This window comes from Oenanthe melanoleuca, chromosome 27, assembly GCF_029582105.1.
Source record: "Oenanthe melanoleuca isolate GR-GAL-2019-014 chromosome 27, OMel1.0, whole genome shotgun sequence".
Classification (NCBI taxonomy): domain Eukaryota; kingdom Metazoa; phylum Chordata; class Aves; order Passeriformes; family Muscicapidae; genus Oenanthe; species Oenanthe melanoleuca.
The window spans coordinates 4,143,076-4,162,070 of NC_079360.1; the positions used below are offsets into that span (position 1 = coordinate 4,143,076).

The following is an 18,995-nucleotide window of genomic DNA, read 5'->3' on the forward strand; positions in this document are numbered from 1 at the left end:
CCTGATGAGGAGCAGCAGAGAGGAGGGGAGGCCCCTCCTGGTGCTCCTGACTGACTCCTGATGCTCTTGGAGGATTCATTGATCAGGGTCCAAGTTCTCTTAATCCACCTTGTCCATGTTCCTGTAGCCTGGGATGGCACCTGGAGCTGTCCTGGGTTTCCCCCAGCCACCTTATCAGGATGAAGTAATTCCATCTTTTTTTGGTTTTTTTTTTATCCCCTGACTGTGAACCATCTGTGTAGTCTCCTCTACATCCTCAAAAACAGCACACAAAAATCTCCATCCTTTCCAGCTTCCTCTGGGAGCCTCCAAAGCCTGCAGTGAGCAGGACCTGCTCCTGGTGTGAGGTGTGAGTGTCCACGGGGCAGTTTGTCCTGTTAGAAATGAAATTTTGGGATTCTCTGAGCAGTGAGAGCCTGTGGTGAGCCTTGTGAGCAGCTTCAGCCTGAGAGATGCATGGATCCATGGCATTTCTGTTCAGGGTTCTCAGGGTGAGGAGTGCTGACCCTCCTGAACCCCTGCTCTTGTTTGATTGGAGAGATGTGAAATGAGCTGAGCTGGATGCAAAATGAGAAACTTCAATGCTCCAAAATCGAGTTGCCTTCTAATAATTAATCCTGTCTGTGTTCAGAAATTGAATAATCTCCCTGACCCTAATCCCATTTTGGAATCTGCTGTGTTCCTGCCTCTGAATCGCTGTTTCTGTGTTTTCAGGGGGTTTGGCTTCAGGGCTGATCCTTTTTGGGGTGTCCCTGCTGCCCTTCCTGGGCTGCTCCTGGCTGGGGCTTTGCTGTTCCAAGGAATGGAGGTTGTGCAAACAGAGGGACACAAACAGGGCAGGGAGCAGGGAAAACTCTGCTCTGGCTCTCCTTGCAATGACTGATGTAACACCATGGAATTTGATTTATATGGCAAGAGAAACTGTTGGTGACACAACCCAGGGAACACCTGAGGTGACACAGCTGAAACAGGTTTTTTTTTGTTGTTGTTTTTTTTTTGTTTTTTTTTTTGTTTTTTTTTTATGGTTTCTAATGATGTGGCTCACAGATAATGATAAAAACTGTAAAAAATGGAGGTTTTGGAAGGGAGGTATCCAAGCTGATGGATTTTCCTTATTCCTGTTCACTCCCCCACCCCCATTTATTTTTGATTTCGGTGTCGTGCCACATCACACGTAACACTTTTAAAACCAGCACTTCATTTGGGCAGGTGAATAATAAACTCTTAATTTATTTGGTTCAAAGTCATTGTTCAAACACTGAGATAGGAGGAGATGTAAACCACAAGTTGTGCTTCACACCCCCACTGTGCTGCTCCTGTGGCTTGAGTAGAGGCAAGAGGGATTTGGGGAGATTTGGAAAAAAAAAATCTTGTGCAAAAGGAGCTGGAGACTGGGGAGGGTCCACCAGGAAAATGTCACCTGAGGCAGGTGTCCCAAATTTTTATTGCTGTTTTTGCTCCAAATAGGATTCACTTCTTCCTTCTCCCTCTGCCAGGAGCTGTGTGGATGGCTTGGGTGACAGTGGGAATGCTGACAGACTGATTTTATAGAATCCCAGGATATTTTGGGTTGGAAGGGCCTTAAAGCTCATCCAGATAATGATGAGGAAAAAGAGGGAGTGTTTTACACTGAAAGAGGAGAGATTTGGGAGGCTGTGGCTGCCCCTGGATCCCTGGAAATTCCAAGCACTGGGGTTTGGAGCAGCTGGGACAGTGGGAGGTGACCCTGCCATGGCAGGGGTGGCACTGGGTGAGCTTTAATCTTCTCCCAAACCACTCCCTGGTTCTGTGTCTGACCCCAGTGAGGGATTTCCTGCTGGGTTCTGGGCTGGTTTTCACTGGGAGCTGCTGCTTGGAGCATTTTGGGGAGCCCAGAATTCTCCAGCCCTGTGCCCATCCAGCATCACCTGTGTGGCAGGAGAGGGACCCAGGGCTGGCACCCACCAGTGGCCACCTCCCACCTGCTGCTGGCCACCATCATTAGGACACTGCACTAATTACTGTTTTTGCTGCCTGCCTGCCTGGGAGCTTCCTTTGAGTCACTGCATTGGGAAAGTCAGGCCTGGGAGGGTTTTACCCTCCCTGATCCAAGGTGAAACCACAGCCCCCCCTGCCTGATCCCACAGATTTACTTTAGGAAAACCCCCATTCCCTTCACACCTCAGCTCAGGTAGATTTCTATTTATTTTTTTAATTTAAGACACCATCATTTGACTTTATTTTCCAATATTTATGCCAATGATCCCAGCATCTTCTTACATAATAGCTGGATACAAACCCAGCAGTGAAAAAAAACACCTTATTACCAATAATAATAATAGTAATAATGATAATATTACTTGTAAAAATAATAGAATTGCTGGTGTTGGGGAGGGGCAGAACTATAATTTCTCAAAGCAGCTTATTTGAATTGTGATGAACCTCAGAGAGCTGGCTAAGTCTTGGGTTTAGGCTGAAAATACTGAATAATTTCTCAGCTTTTGGGTTTGATTTTTTTTTTAATCCATTCTAAGTGTATTTGTAGTAAAATTTAAAAATGAGCTAAACTGCTGTAACTGCTAAAATGAGCTTCTAAAAAGCTAAAAATAAATAGTGGTAAGTGGGTGTTTTATGGCCATAGGTTGTCCTGGGTAAGTCAGGAAGTCTTTGTCTTATTTATACTCTTTTTTTTTTTTGGTTTTGCATGTTGTTCTTATGTGCAGTGCTGTGTATTTAAAACCTTGCCAGGTGTGTGGGAGAGAGCAGCAGCATTTTCCATCAGAAATCTCTGCTGGGTCCCCATCCTCAGGTGTCACCTGTGGGGTGCTGAGGTTCCTGCTGCTGTGTGTGTGACACTGGGGGAGGATTTTTTTGCTCATTCAGCTGCAGGTAGAAGTCGTGGGCAATCAAAGCTGATTAATTGAGCTGTGCCCAGGCTCAGGGCAGGGTAACTCAGGGCTGGGGGGATGGAATTGTGATTTCAGCTGAGCACAGGGAGGGTTTGGGGTGGTTGGTTTGGGGAGAAGTGTCTGGCAGGCAGGGCTGGGGGGGGAGAACAAAACAGTGGGCAAAAAAAGGCTGAATGTGCCTGGCACGGGTTCTGGAGGGGTTCCCTTTCAGTGGGAGTTGTGGAATCAGTGGGGTTTTTATCTCACTTTCTGCAGGCCCTGTGCCCATCCATCACTGAGGGATTCCCTCCAGGGCAGCTCCTGCTTTCAGGGATGTGCAGCAGGAGGAGCTCCATTCCTGCAGGGTTTCACTGAGTCTGGATCACTGCTGCTTCAAAAAGCCTCTAGAAAGGTTCTTAATTTGATATATCCCAGGTGCAGGCTGGGCTCAGGTGACTCCTCCATCCCAGCAGGAATTTAAACTTCCCTGAGGAAGCATCAATGTGACAGTGCCCATCCAGTCCCCTCCCTGTCCAGCTATTTTTAGGAATATTAAGCCTGTAATAAGCCTTTTTGGCCAGGGTCTATTTCTGTTTGTCCTGCTTAGTCAGGATTTTGCCTGAGCAGAGCTCTGGTTGGGAGCCAGAGGGGCAAGAGGAGTTCCCATCCCTCCTGATCCCAGAGCATCCCACAGCACAGCTTGTGGCAGCCTGGCCTCCTCCATTTCCTTGGAGACTTCAGCTGCCTGGCTTTGGAGATAAAATTCCCTGGGTAACTACAGGCTGGAGGCAGAATTCCCTGTGGATGTAAACAACTTCATTCTTTGGCGTCCTCTGAGGAGCCCTTGGATTTTGCTGTCACTTCACTGTGACTTATCTCTGCACTGGAAGGTTTTCTTTGCCTCCAGCAAGGCAGCTCAGCCTGCTCCAGCTGCTGCTTCCCAAAATCCATGTCTCTCATGTCTCTGAGTTGTTTGGAATTTTATCCCAAAATGAGGCAGGGTGTCAGCACACATTGACCATGTTTGTTAGGAGCTGTCTCAAAGCTTCACTGAGCTTTTTTCCATGGGAAATGCAGAGTGAATTCCACATTTTTCCTGTTGTTCTGTGGTTTGTGCTCAGCTTTTTTTCACTAGGTTGGAGCTGTGGGTGAGGTTTGTCTTGTGTCAGTGACTGTATCAGGCTTGTTCATCTCCATGTGGACCAAAACATAAAATTGGTACAAATTCTGTGAGAAATGCTGGATTTGGGCTGGGAGCCAGCAGCCTTACATCTGGAGAAACCTCAGGGCTTAAACTCTGAGCAAATTCACACTGAGCTTTCAGAACAGAAAACTTTTAGACCTTGGAAGGTTCATCTCCAAAGCATCTTGGTACAGACTGGGTGAGCTGTAAACTCCAAAATATTCAAGCTATGGATGTAATCCTTAATTTCTGTTGATTCCCCACCTTTCCCAACCTAAAACCAATTTCCAGAGCACATTATTTGCTGTCTAATAATTAATAATTGCAGCCTGTTTTCTGGCTTGGTTTGAATTGCTTCATTTCCTGTGGTTCTGTGCAGTTGTGGAGGGTCTGGCCAGCATTTCCTGGTGGATCAGGGCTCACAGAAATCTGGAATATCCTGAGTTAGAAAGGGCCCATGAGGGCACTGAGCTCCAGGTCTCCCTCCAGCAGCTGCAGTTTCATCCTCAGCACAGTTTGTCATCTCACAGTTTCTATCCAACAAATAAACAAGTTGGAGTGGTTTAAAATCAGAATATTTACTAATATTTTGTAGATAATGGCTTTAAATTCTGCATTTTTTTTTTTTTGTTTGAGATTTCTTAACACAGAAGTGCAGCACTTTATGGGTTGTGTTTCTGGATTTGATTTCCTGCCCCCTCTGAGGGTGTCTCCTGGTTGGTTTTTGTACAGAAATGGGTCTCACCTTCTCTCTTCCGTTCTCTGTGTCTCCCTTGGAGTTGAGTTGGTGCTCCCCAGGCAGCCTCAGGCTCTCCACATCCAGATTTTTATTCCCTGGTATGGACATCAAGGATAATTTTATCTCTCACTGTCACAGGTGCCTCCTCTAACCTTGCAGCCACTTAATTCCCTAAAGCTCTGAATTATCTTCATCCCTTTGTCTCCATCAAGCTTTGAATTTTCTGCTTTCAGAGGGGGCTGACACCGTGTTGGATTTGGCTCTGGGGCTGCTGAAATTCCATCAGGAATTCCAGGGCCAGGACAAGGGGAGTGGATTCAAAGTGGTAAAGCAGGGCTGGATTGGATATTGGGGAAAAAATCCTCCCTGGAGGATGGAAGTCAGAATAGTCTGGAATATTCCAGACGTCCAGGTTTTAAAAATGCTTCAAGGGATAAAAACTAAATGCCCCAAGTTTGCTTCTTCTCACATCTTTTATCTCCTTTAATAGCAGGTGTTGTCTAATAGAAGAAATTATTCTGGACAGGGCACAGAAAAACACATTTTTCCTGTACATAAATTTTCACTTGTGTAGCAAACACAGAATCTTCCACCCAGGAGCAGCTTTGCTGCTGTGTGAAGAAATTCCTCCCTGTGAGGGTGGGGATGGAATTCCCAGGGAAGCTGTGGCTGATCCATGCCTGGAATTCTTCCCAATATCCCACGAGGCTTCACACAGCAGCAAAGTTCTCCTGGGTGGAGGATTCTGTGTTTGGTACAGAACTGAAAAATTTACTACAAAAAAAAAAAAAGTGTTTTTCTGTGCCCTGTCCAGAATAATTTCTTCTATTGGACAACACCTGGTATTAAAGGAAGTAAAAGAGATGTTAGGAGAAACAAACTTGAGGCATTTAGTTTTTATCCCTGGAATCATTTTGAAAGCCTGGATGTCTGGAATAGCCTCTGACATTTTTTCAGAGCTTTATTTTTGTCTGGACTTGCCAGAAGGTCCCCGTGTCCATGGTATATTTAGCTGTATGTGCTGCCATGACTTAGCAAAAATCCCAATTCCAGCCTGTTTTCAGCCAGCCTCTGCCATCTGAGCCTCAGGTTTTGAAGGAAAAAATAGGTCTGGAGATGCATCCTGCCTCTTCCCAGCCTTCCAGGGAAGGGAATTCCAGAGCCAGGGTTCTCCCATGGACCCATCCTGCCTGGGCCCCCTCAGGGGTTGAGTCCAAGGACTATTTTTAGCAAGACAAAAAAACAAACATTCCTTTAGATTAGTGCTGGTCAAAGGGAAACTCCTGCAGGAGCCAGCCTGGGGATGGGATTTGTGCTGGGACTGAGGTGAGGTTTTCCTGCTGAGGGGTTTGATGGGCACAGTTCCTGTGATCAGCTCCTGGAACCTGTTTTAACCCTTGTTCTGCTCTGCTTCCTTTTTGCAATTCCTGCTTTCTGATTGCTCCTTTAATTTCTCTGATTTTTTTTTTTTTTTTTTTTTTTTTTTTTTTTTTTTTTTTTTTTTGGGAGAAGAGTCCTGATTGAAGGTCTGGGCAGTGGTGGGAAGGGTTTGGAGCTGCCTGTGTAGCTGAGGGGAAAGAAATCATGTCTCATTTTCCCATAAATAATTCCTCTGCATTCCTCCTCCGTGATTTCCTCCATCTCCTAATCAATCAACTAATCAATTTAATTAGAATGTACAGGTGCTGCTCTCCCAGCTTGGGAATGTCTGTCCCCACCCAGTGTGACTCCAGAGTCACCTGGAGCTGGGAATGGCAAAACCTCAGTTTAATTAGCAGCAAATTGGGCTGAGAGCTGCAGCTCTGGTTTGTGCCCAGGACTTGAGATATTCCTGGTGGGAAGTGCTAGAAGGGTCTGTGGGGGGCTGACATTTTGGGAGGGAAGTTTGAGAGTTCCCATTTCAGCACCATGCTCTGGCAAACTGGGATAACTCAAAAGCAAACTGGGATAATTCAAAAGCAAACTGGGGTTTGGTGTTCTCTGGGGGGTTTGGTGTTCTACAATTCCCAGTTTTCCATCACCTACTTCAGCACTGAAAGGGTCATTTAGTGGCAGCACTTTGGATTTTCACACTGGATTTCAGGTTAAGTTGTGGTGGGATTGGATCTATGCTGAGGGACAGAATATTTGGGAAATGATGGATCCATGCTCAGGGACAGGATATTTGGGATGGGATCAGATCCATGCTCAGGGACAGGATATTTGGGAAATGATGGAATCAGATCCATGCTCAGGGACAGGATATTTGGGATGGGATCAGATCCATGCTCAGGGACAGGATATTTGGGATATGATGGATCCATGCTCAGGGACAGGATATTTGGGATGGGATGGATCCATGCTCAGGGACAGGATATTTGGGATATGATGGATCCATGCTCAGGGACAGGATGTTTGGGATGTCATGAATCCATGCTCAGGACAGGATATTTGGGATGTGATCGGATCCATGCTCAGGGACAGGATATTTGGGATGTGATGGAATCAGATCCATGCTCAGGGACAGGATATTTGGGATGGGATAGATCCATGCTCAGGAACAGGATATTTGGGACATGCTGCATTTTCCCCATGGCAAGACAATCCCAAATCTTAGAACTCTTTTTATTTAGATTCTTCTCAAGATCCCTGTGAGGCTTTGCACTCTGTTTTGAGACTCCTTGGAAAAGAGAAGTTTCTCTTGTTTTAGAGGGTCTGAGATGCTTTTCCTGGTCCCAAACTCCATTCCAGGTGCATCAGGAGTTGTCCATGGATTTGGGGGGATACAAGAACCAGCTCTGGCCTTGGAAGAGCTTTCCCAGCATTATCCCTCCTCTTGGTGGTTTAAAAATCCTGTTTGTCCCAGAGCTCCTGAGGCCTGGGAGAACATTCTGGGCTCTGTAAGATTTTGTTTCTCTGTTCACCAGCACCTTTTCCATCCCAGGAACCAACCCTGCTGCCACTGCACCTCCCACCTCTGTTGGGTGGAGATTTGGGCTGGATTTGGACCCCTGTTCCTCTCCCCTCCACCCAGACCTGATGTTTGGTGTGGGAGACCTCCCAGTTTTGCTTGGTTCACCCCCAGAGTGCTGAGGGAGCCTCCCCAGCTCACGGCACAAATTATCATCATTTATTTCACTGCTGCAGATCTCAGTCCATGTTTAACCTCTCAATCCACAGAGCATCCTCCTCCCTGCCTGAAGATATTTTGATGTAATTCTCCATCCAGCTGTGACCCAGTGCAGGAGCTGGAAAGCTGCAGCACAAAGTCAGGAATTTTCTGATCCACATTTCTGGAAACAGCCTTGTAAACCAACCACTTCTTCCCTGGGGTAAAGCTGGCTTTGTTCTTTGACATGTGGCTGAATTGTGGCATTTTTTTTGTGTTTGCAGATGTTCTCAAACAATGATGAAGCTGCCATCAACAAAAAACTGCCCAAAGAGCTGCTGCTTCGGTGAGTCCTCCCTGGACACCGGTGGGTTGGTGTTTGCATCCAGGATTTTGCTGCTCTGCTCCCAAATTTTTGAGCTTGGATGAGGTCACTCATCAAGCCAGGCCCAAACAGAGGCAGGGCAAAGGTCTGTGTGTCAGCAGTTTGTGCTAAGTGGGTGAAGTTTTGGGGTTTTAAATGATTGGTCTGTTTGGTGAATGGAGGAATTTTGGATCAGGTTCTTAATGAGAGTGAGGATTCTCTCATTAATCCTCCTGGTGAGGATGGGCTGATGTGGAGAACAGGATTCTGCTTCTCTGAGGGGTTGAGTTTAAAGCAAAAATGAATCCCTCTGCTCCAGTTCCACTCCAGTGGACTTTGTGCTGTCCCTTGTCAATAGGAGCCAGATGTTCAGCTCCTGGCAGGATGGCAAACACCAAACTTTGGGGATTGTCAGGGTTCAAAAGTCCTGTAAGGTCTCTGGGGATAATTCTGCCCTCTCCTGCTGTCCCTGTGGGGGTGGTTGTCCCTCATTTTGGGCTCTGGAAGCAGAGCTGAGTTTGTCAGTGCTTTGAGCTCAGAAATGGGGGAAGCAGAGGCAGGTGGAAGCTTGAATTATTAACAGCAACAACCTTGTTACACTGCAGGAAACTGGTTCTGTCAGCACTCAGTGACAGTGAAGTCTGGGGAGGGGAGTGTGACCCAGGGAAGTGCTGCTGGCTCACTGTGGAGTGAAAGGAGCAGGGAAAAGGGATGAGGATCTCTCATTTTCAGTGCCCTGCCTCCTTTGAAGGCCTCCTGTTCCCACCTGGTTCCATTTCTTTTCTTCCAGTATTCCTCACCCCACAGCACAGTGTGTGCCAGTTAGAGCCCTCCCTGCTGCCAGGGTGGGGATTTGGGATTGGGACACAGGAAATGATTGTCCATGGGTGTGGAGATCCTGTGTGATACCAGAATCTGGGAGTGAGGGGCACCTGTGGGAGGAGCAGGATGGAGTCACAACCTCCACAGGTGGAGTTTGCACAGGAATTTGCAGATTCTGTGCTTGTCCTGAGCCATGGCTGGGATGTGAACTGGCAAACAATTGTCTTTCTGAGATGATTTTTTTTTTTCTGAGATGATTTTCTGATGGGAGCAGATGCAACAAGCCTGGAGTGTGTCCCTGTGCAGAGGTGACAAGACAGGGGTAGGTTGGGGACAGGTTGTGAAGAGCCCTGATGGGTGAGGCAGGGAGTGTGTGTGGCACTGGGAATGTGGGGAACAGGGAAGGGAGAAGAAAGGGTGATGGAATGTAAATGGGATTTTGCATGAATTTCAGGGGAAGGAGGAGGGTGAGGGCATTGAGCTCCCAGGAGCAGAGCCAGGGTGAGGTTTCTGAGAGATGGAATGATCCTGAGTGCAGCCTGAGGCTGAGGTTTGGCTCAGTGCTGTGTGTGAGGGTACAGCACCTCAGGCTGCTGCTCTCCTCCTCCACACCTCCTCCTCTTTATTTTGCCCAAGTGCAGCTTTCACTCCACGCCCAGGGGACCCCAAAGCTGTGTGAGAGTGCCTGGAGCAGGGACAGGACTTCACAGAGCAGTGCCCAAACACACCAGCCTTTGTCCTGCACACAGTGCCACCCATTTACAGGAGATTCCCACAGAAAACCCATCCAGGCCTCTCTGTCAAAGGCTGCACTGTCAATGCACAGTAATTAATTTTTGCAGTATGCTAACAGTGAATTCCAGCTCTCCAAACCATTACTTATGAGCTTTAAACATTTATCAACTCCTGATTTCCCCTCATCCTGAACAGTTCCCTGCTCTGCAGCAGGTTGGGATGACCAGGGACAGCAGGACACAGATTCCCACAGGGCAGGGGCTTGTCCTGGTGGAATTCCCTGCTGCATGCAGGACCTTCCCTCCTTCTGCCACAAATCCTTCTCCAATTGTCCAGCAGCATTCATGGAATGGTTTGGGTTGGGACAGGCTTTAAAGCCCATCCAGAATTCAGTCCTTGCACAGAGTTCACACAGAGAATTCAGTCCTTGCACAGAGTTCACACAGAGAATTCAGTTCTTTCAGAGTTCACACAGAGAATTCAGTTCTTTCAGAGTTCACACAGAGAATTCAGTTCTTTCAGAGTTCACATGCAGAATTCAGTTCATGCACAGAGTTCACATGCAGAATTCAGTTCATGCACAGAGTTCAGTGCAGAATTCAGTTCATGCACAGAGTTCACACAGAGAATTCAGTTCTTGCACAGATTTCAGTACAGAATTCAGTTCTTGCACAGAGTTCACACACAGAATTCAGTTCTTGCACAGAGTTCAGTACAGAATTCAGTTCATGCACAGATTTCAGTGCAGAATTCAGTTCATGCACAGAGTTCACACACAGAATTCAGTTCATGCACAGAGTTCACATACAGAATTCAGTTCATGCACAGAGTTCACACACAGAATTCAGTTCTTGCACAGAGTTCAGTACAGAATTCAGCTGTCCCTGCTGGGTCACAGCAGCTCAGGCAGTCTGCAGCTCTCTCCTGGCCTGAGCAGCTTTGGCTCTGTGCTCTGCCCATGCAGCCCCTGCCTGTGGCTAAAAGCAACAACTCTCCCCAATACCAACTCTTATACAGGATTTTTCCAACAAGCTAACATGCAAACTCAGACCACCACTCTTTAACCTATTAGAATTCCAGTTTCTTAGCACACCAGGTTATGTATAGAACTATATATACAGTTTATCTTGTTCTGAGAAATGTCAGCAATATTCTTACTACAGCTTTATTATGTCTAAATCCTGTTTATAACTGTGGGCTTGGAGCCTCTATTGAAGATATCAGTGTATTTCAACCTTCACTAAAACTCTGCTACTGTGGCATTGGAAACTTTTTCACTTATTAAAAGCATTAGAACTCACCCTAAAATTACTGACTGACTTCTACTTAAATGTGTTCTTTATGTGTGAGTGGCTTCATGAACTTCAATCCATCCAAAGGCTTTAATTCAATCCCTGCACTCTGATTTCTCTGTGAAGAATTCAGAGACCCCTGACTCAGTGACTCCAGCACCTGCCCAGCCCATGCCCACGTGCTGCTTTATCCCTGGGCAGCTGGAGCTGTGCCCAGCTGAGCTGAGCTGGCAGCAGAGCTGTGCTGTCTGTGGGAGCAGGGCTGAGCTGGAATTGAGCTGGGATGTGTCCTGGTTTAAGGACAGGTGTCTGCCAAGAGAGGCAGGAGATTCTCTTTGTAATGGAGAATGTAAACCCCCTCCCTCCAAATTATAATTTTGAAATTAAGGGGCTCTCAGGCAAAGATATGGAATTAGGAATAACAGTTAAAATTAAAATAGAAATGCAGTGTTACAAAGAACAATCCCAACCCTGCCAGAGTCAGAATCCAAGCTGACACCCGTCAGTCAGTCAGGGTGTTGGCACAGTCCCATTCAATGGTGGCTGCATCCTCCTGCAGTGGCAGATGTGGTTCAGCTGGAGCAGTGCTCCTGGAGAAGGTGCAGTTTCCTCTGAAGCTCCAGGGATGATGTGGGAAGCTCTGGTTTTTCTCTGGAATCCAGTGGAAAGATGAAACTTGCTGTCCCAAATCTCAGTTTTTATCTGGGTAGGAAATGTTTGGCTCCTCCCCTGGCTGGAGCATCTCACATGGGATGATGGAATTTTATCAGTCATGCCCTGGGACTCACTGGCCATGAACAGGAGATATCTCCTGGAGGGAGGATGGGCTGTGGGAAGATAAAGATGATTGCCCAGCTGGTTTTTAACACCTGACCCATTAACAGGAGATATCTCCACAGAGATAAGGATCACTGCCCCACCTGGTTTAACAGATGTGACAGAATTCACATTTCTGGCCACATCAACCCAACACAGGATGGTGGGAGGGTCACTGGCAGAAAAGGGTGTGGGTAATTTTAGAAGGTTGGAGATTTAAGCTCCTCCCTGCTGGAGCCTGCAGCATGCAGGGATTTCATCAGAGTCCTGACCTCAGCTAATTAGGGCAGCAGTGGGAAAGTGAGGAGTCCTAGAAACCCCTGAGTGGATTAAGAGGTTGAAACCTGCAAATTGCTCAGAGTGACTGTTTTACCCAAATGGTTCAGACAAAATCATCCACACAGGGAATCCCTTTGCAGTGAGACAATTTAATCTGCTGCAATTCCAGTTTAATTCTTGTTTGGGAAGCTCAGACTGCCTTCATCTGTGCTCACTGTTTGATGATAAAGTGAATTTTGTGGATTATTTCCTCCACTGCTGACTGAAGAATAAAGAGATTGATGTAAAAGGGCTCATAAGGCAGGACAGGGATCCTGTTTGGGTGGAAAAATAAATGTCCTTGGTGCCCTTGGGACTGTTAATGCAGAATTGGGAAAAATCACTGATTAACCTTCTGCTGCTGCTCAGCCTCTGCTTTTTTGTGAGGTTTGGGGTATTTTATTGGTGTCCAGCAGTTCCTTGGAGAGGGAAAATGGGCTGCAGGAAATTCTCAGGCAGGATTTTCCCTGTGCTCCTGCTGCTCTTCCTGGATCCAGTTCTGAAATGGTGAAAATCCACAACCAAGGAGTGCCTGCTGTGAAAAATCCTTTTTTTTTTGCAGCCTGATTCTGCTGAATTGTGGACTCAGGGTCTTAGAAAAGTCTCTGGAGCTCCTCAGAGCTGAGATCTCTGTGCTGGGGAAGGGATGGGTGAGGGTTGGGCCTGGGTGAATCCCTGTGGTGTGTGGGCAGGCTGGGAAGGGAGGAGCAGGAAGTGGAAGAGAATTTGTAATTTATAATTGATAATTTATTCCAGATCCCCCAGCCCTGATAGAGGGATGAGGTTGTCATTAACAATCTGGGATTCCCATGGAGTAGGGAATTTTAATAAAAATAGAGAAAACTTCTATAGGGAGTGACCTGCAGAATTTGAAGTTTTATTTACTCCTATGACAAGAATTTAATAATAAGAATTTTCCCCAGCTTCTCTCATTTCCCAGGCTTTGCTGGACATGCTGAATAAACCCTTGGACACCAAAAAAAAAAAAATGACCTGGGGCTCAGGGGGAGCCTTGTCTGTAGGCAGGGAGGGTGGAATTGCTGTGAAATGCAGAATTTGGGGTTCCAGACAGAGTTAAAGTGCACTGGGCTCTTCTCCAGAGCTTTTCCCCAGCACATCACTCAGATTTATCTCATGGTAAGATCAGAAGTGCCTTGAACTCCCTGGATTTTAACATTTTAACTCCTTGGATCCATGAGTATCCCTGGGAGGTTCATGAGTGCATGGGTGGCCTTCAAGTTGAAAATATTAAATTAAAATATTAAAGCATCTTGTGGTTGAACTCTTATATTATCTGTGCAAAAATTCCAGTTTTATAATTGTTCCCAAAGGGAACAAGACCTTGATGTCCTCCCAGCCTCTGCTTGACCTCGTCTGTTTTGGGACACAATTGTTTGAATAACCATAAATCATAAAATGACATTGAAATTTATAATCCCATTGAAATTTATAATCCATTGAAATTTATAATCCCATTGAAATGTGTACAATTCCATGGATTGGGGGGTGGCACTGCCCATTTTTGGGATTTGATAATGAGGTGTGGCACTGCCCATTTTGGGAGTTGGTAATGGGTGTTGCACTGACAATTTTTGGGATTTGGGGATGGGTGTGGCACTGCCCATTTTTGGGATCTGATAATGGGGCACTGCCCATTTTGGGATTTGGTGATGGGGCACTGCTCATTTTTGGGATCTTGTTTTGGGGGGTGGCACAGCCCAATTTTGGGAGCTGGTAATGGAGCACTGCCCATTTTTGGGATTTGGTAATGAGGTGTTGCAATGCACATTTTTGGGAGCTGATAATGAGACACTGCTCATTTTTGGGATCTGATAATGGGGCACTGCCCATTTTTAGGATTTGGTAATGAGGGTGGCACTGACAATTTTTGGGATCTGGCAATGGGTCACTGCCTATTTTTGGGATTTGGCAGTGGGGAGTGGCACTGCCCATTTTTGGGAGCTGGTATTGAGGGATGACACTGCCTGGTTTTGGGATTTGGTGATGGGTGTTGCACTGCCCATTTTGGGATTTGGTGATGGGTGTTGCACTGACAATTTTTGGGATTTGGTAACGGGGTGGCACTGCCCATTTTGGGATTTGGTGATGGGTGTTGCACTGCACATTTTTGGGATTTGGTGATGGGTGTTGCACTGCCCATTTTGGGGTTTGGTGATGGGTGTTGCACTGCCCATTTTTGGGATTTGGGAACTGCTGCCTCTGCACTTCCTTTCACCCTTCAGCTTTCAGCCCAACCACAAAGAACTTTTGCTGTCCCAGTCCTTTTTTTTTTTTTTTTTTTTTTTTTTTCTCCACTCCCTCTCTTTGTTTTCCACATCCCTTTGTTTGAAATGTCAATAACCAGTAAGGTATCTCTCATTTCTCTTCCAGAATTTTCTCTTTCCTGGATGTGGTCACTCTGTGTCGTTGTGCTCAAGTTTCCAGGGTAAGAACTTTCCTCCTTGCTGGTGGATTTTTGCAGGGGGTTGGATTTGGGTGCCAGTCCCAGGGGGTTGGCCCAGGGAGCTTTGTGTTTATTTATTTATTTATTGTCCCCTGGAAGCCCTGGAACATTCCCATAGCACCACTCCAGGGGAATTCCAGGCTGGAATTGCATTTTCCAGTGTCCCAGGTATAATGGGAAGGGGGTTGATATTTTCATCTGAGAGCTCACCCTGCTGAAATCCCAACAAACCCTGTGGGTTTTGGTGGAAATTCAGGAATTTTGCTTCACAAAGATGCTGCACAATCCATGAAAATTCATTTTCTCCTTGGGTGTAGTTGGAGTAAACACAGAAATAAAGTGAAGGGTTGTTCTTATCCTTTGTGGCCTTCAATTAATGAAACCCAGCTGGGAATATTTGCTTGGGACAATTCCTCCAGCTGCACTGGAAGCTTTAGCTGGAGCTGCCAGATTTATTCAGCTGCTTTTTCCTGCCACTGTCTGGTGACAGCAGGGGTGGGGTGGTGACCCAGGGAAGGTGGTGGAGTGTTCACCATCCTGGCTGGGTGACACCTGCACAGACCCATCAGTCCTGCCTAAAAACCTCAAACACCACTGATTGAATTACTCTAAAAACATTGGAATTTTTAAAAAAATATTGCTTAAACATCATTAATTGCATTTAAAATCCCCTGTGTGCTGTCTGGGCATTACAGTCACCTGGCTGTGCAGGGAAGGAGCTCCCAGCTGAAATCCAGGGGTGGGAGCAGCCAGGGCAGCTCTTCCTGCACAGACCCATCAGTCCTGCCTCCAAACTCAGCCACCACTGATTTAATTACTCTAAAAACATTGAAATTAAAAAAAAAAATTAAAAAATGGCTTAAACATCCTTTGTGAGCTACTGCAATTTCAAATCCCTAGCATGTGCTACCCTACTGAGAATGCATGGGGTGAAAGGTCTTGAAGAACAAAATTCACATACATTTGTAATTCAGGAAATTGTGAGATCCCTGTTTTCCTTCTCATCTCAATCAGGTATTTTATTAGTTTTGGCATCTTTGCTTACTTTTGCTTTTCTCATATCCCAAGAACAACATTGGAATTTTTAAAAAAATGCTGCTTAAACATCATTTAATTGCATTTAAAATCCCCTGTGTGGTGTCTGGACATTACAGTTGTCACCAGAAAAACCCAAATTGTGCAGGGCAAAGCTCCCAGCTGAAATCCAGGGGGTGGGAGCAGCCAGGGCAGCTTGGGGGAATTTGGAAATTTGGAATTCTCAATTCTGAGGGACCCTGCCCATCCCCTCCTGCTCCCTGGAATTACCTTAGGACAGAATATTGTTTTCTCAAAGGAACAACCTGTGCCTAAATCCTCACTGACTTATTTTTATTTTTTGTTTTTCATATTAACCACACATTTACATTTTTTTTCCCTCAATAAAGGCCTGGAATGTTCTGGCCCTGGATGGCAGCAACTGGCAGAGAATTGACCTGTTTGATTTCCAGAGGGACATTGAGGTATAATTAATTGACATACAAACCCATTTTTTTCCTTGTTAAAATGTAATTACAGCCTAGAATGAATTAATACTCCCAGTGTGACCCTTTCTACATTCCCTGGAGACTGAAATTATTAATTTCAGTTCTTCAGCTTCAGGGAGTCTTTGAAACTCTTGGCAATCCATTCAGCTTTTGAAAATGGACAGAATTCTGTTTTCCCAGCAAGACTTAAAGGTGGTAATGGAAGGAAAGTGGTTTTTGTCTGTTCTGGAAAGAGAAATTAATAGAAAAGTAGAAATTAGTAGAAAATTTTTGGTGAAACTGCTGCTTGCATGGAAGAGAATTTAAGCTCCTTGCACTCAGGTAAGAACATGAGGACTGAATGTCTGAAATATTTGTGTTTTTAACACCAAAAATTGAAAATTATTTGGGAAGGACAAGGTCCAGATTGTCCCTAAAAGATGCAGCTGATCCAATGGTGAGGATGGAGCAGAAAATTCAAATTGCTTTAAGCAGGAAAAGGGAGGAGGGAAAAAAAAAAAAAACAATCATTAAGTCTCTGATCAGGATGTTTTATCCTGTTTAAAACACCTTTGGCTCCTCTGATTCCAGCAGAATTTTTTAGATTTGCTTGAGGAATTGCAAAATCAGGGAGGATTTCAGCTTTTCCAGCTTTTTTTTCAGGGCTGGGGTTGTGTTATTTTAAACCTGGTGGCTGATTTGGGGCTTTTTTAGAAAAGTGGAAAAGAGATTCTGGAAGAAAATCCTCATCTCACAAAGATCCCAAATTCCAGTTTGTGGTGGAAGGATGAGGGGCAGGCAAAGTGCAGGGGGAGGTTCTGAGCTTCTGGTACAAATATTTTAAATAAATTCCAAACCACTCTGGTTTTTTTACTCTTTGGTCCCAGGGGAAAGATAAATTCATTAATGGGGTCTTTGGATCAAGATTTAAAATTTTAAAATTGAAATTTTCTGGTGGTTTTATACTTTGGTCCCAGGGGAAAGGTGAATTCTGTAATGGGGTTTTTGGATCAAGATTTGAAATGTAAAAATTGAAATTTTCTGGTGGATTTACCCCTTGGTCCTTGGGGAAAGGTGAATCCTGGCTGTTAAATCCTGTAATGGGCTTTTTGGATCCAGATTTGAAATTTTAAAATTGAAATTTTCTGGTGGTTTTATACTTTGGTCCCAGGGGAAAGGTTAATCCTGCACTGGGGTCTTTGGATCCAGATTTGAAATTTAAAAATTGAAATTTTCTGGTTGTTTTACCCTTTGGTCCCAGTGGAATGGTAAATTCTGTAATGAGCTCTTTGGATCCAGATTTGAAATTTTAAAATTGAAATTTTCTAGTGGTTTTATCCCTTGGTCCCAGGGGAAAGATAAATTCTCTAATGGGGTCTTTGGATCAAGATTTAAAATTTTAAAATTGAAATTTTCTGGTCGTTTTACCCTTTGGTCCCAGGGAAAGGTGAATCCTGTAATGGGGTCTTTGGATCCAGATTTGAAATTTTAAAATTGAAATTTTCTGGTGGTTTTACACTTTGATCCCAGGGGAAAGGTAAATCCTGTAATGGGCTCTTTGGATCCAGATTTGAAATGTAAAAATTGAAATTTTCTGGAACTCTGGACAATAAGTGGTTGAATCTCTTTTCCTGAGTCCCTTTTCCTGCAGGAACAAAACTCATGGGCTGTTCTGCTCATCTCTGTTTTGGGTAGAAATTGGGTTTTTCCCTTTCTGGGCTGGGAAATCTGGGTGCAGCTCCTCTCCCCTTCCCTGGGGACTCTGTGCCCATGTCCAGGAACTCCAAAACTGAGAAAATTTCTCAGAATTTTTATCTGATTTGCTTTAGGTGACTCCTTGTCTCCATCTTCAGAAGCTGAATAATTCTCCCTCTTTTTCCCTTAACCCATCCCCACATCATTTTTATTCCTTTTAGCACCCCTCAAATAACAAAATATGAATCTGCAAAATGACTTCAGTGATTTACAAAAATAAAAATATTGGTCTAATACTGATACTCAAGTGTGACAAAAGATTCTTTAAAAATTTAAAGTTAGAAAGTGAATATTCAGTATGAGATAATCCTCTAATACACACTGCAAAATCACAGGTGATTATGATGTCTGTTTATTAAATTTTAAAATTTATTAAATATATTTATATTTATATTTATATTTATATTTATATTTATATTTACATTTATATTTTTATTTTTATATTTTTATATTTTTATATTTTATATGTATATATTTATATTTTATATGTATATATTTATATTTATAGTTATAATATTTGTATTTATAGTTATATTTGTATTTACATTTATATTTATAGTTATAGTTATAGTTATATTTTATATGTATATGTATATTTATAGGTATAGTTATATAGTTATAGTTATATTATTTATAGTTACATTATTTATATTTACAGTTATAGTTATATTTTATATGTATATGTATATTTATAGGTATATAGTTATAGTTTTATATTTATATTTATATTTATATTTATATTTATATTTATATTTTATATGTATATATTTATATTTATAGTTATAGTTGTATTTATATTTATAGTTATAGTTATATTTTATATGTATATTTATAGGTATATAGTTATAGTTTTATATTTATATTTATATTTATATTTATATTTATATTTATATTTATATTTATAAAATTATTCAAAGAAATACATATTTATAATAACAGCCCCTCCCATAATTACCATAATTACCTTATAGTAATTAGCTTGAGTAGCTATTAATTTGATTGACTTCTTTACTTAACTCTGGGGTCATTTATGTGGGTAGGGGTTAAAAG

At 43.9% G+C, this 18,995-nt stretch overlaps 1 protein-coding gene and 1 long non-coding RNA gene across 2 annotated transcripts in view; one reads left to right on the plus strand and one right to left on the minus strand.

Moving 5' to 3' along the window:
- LOC130264221 (uncharacterized) overlaps positions 1-18,995 on the minus strand; it is a 49,986-nt gene that overhangs the window by 14,211 nt on the left and 16,780 nt on the right. The gene's annotated exons all lie outside the window — the stretch shown is intronic.
- FBXL20 (F-box and leucine rich repeat protein 20) overlaps positions 1-18,995 on the plus strand; it is a 43,295-nt gene that overhangs the window by 3,701 nt on the left and 20,599 nt on the right. The window contains exons 2-4 of the mRNA XM_056512250.1: positions 8,162-8,223; positions 14,616-14,670; positions 16,113-16,187. Coding sequence (XP_056368225.1) covers positions 8,162-8,223; positions 14,616-14,670; positions 16,113-16,187 — 192 coding nt within the window. The remainder of the gene's footprint in view (positions 1-8,161; positions 8,224-14,615; positions 14,671-16,112; positions 16,188-18,995) is intronic.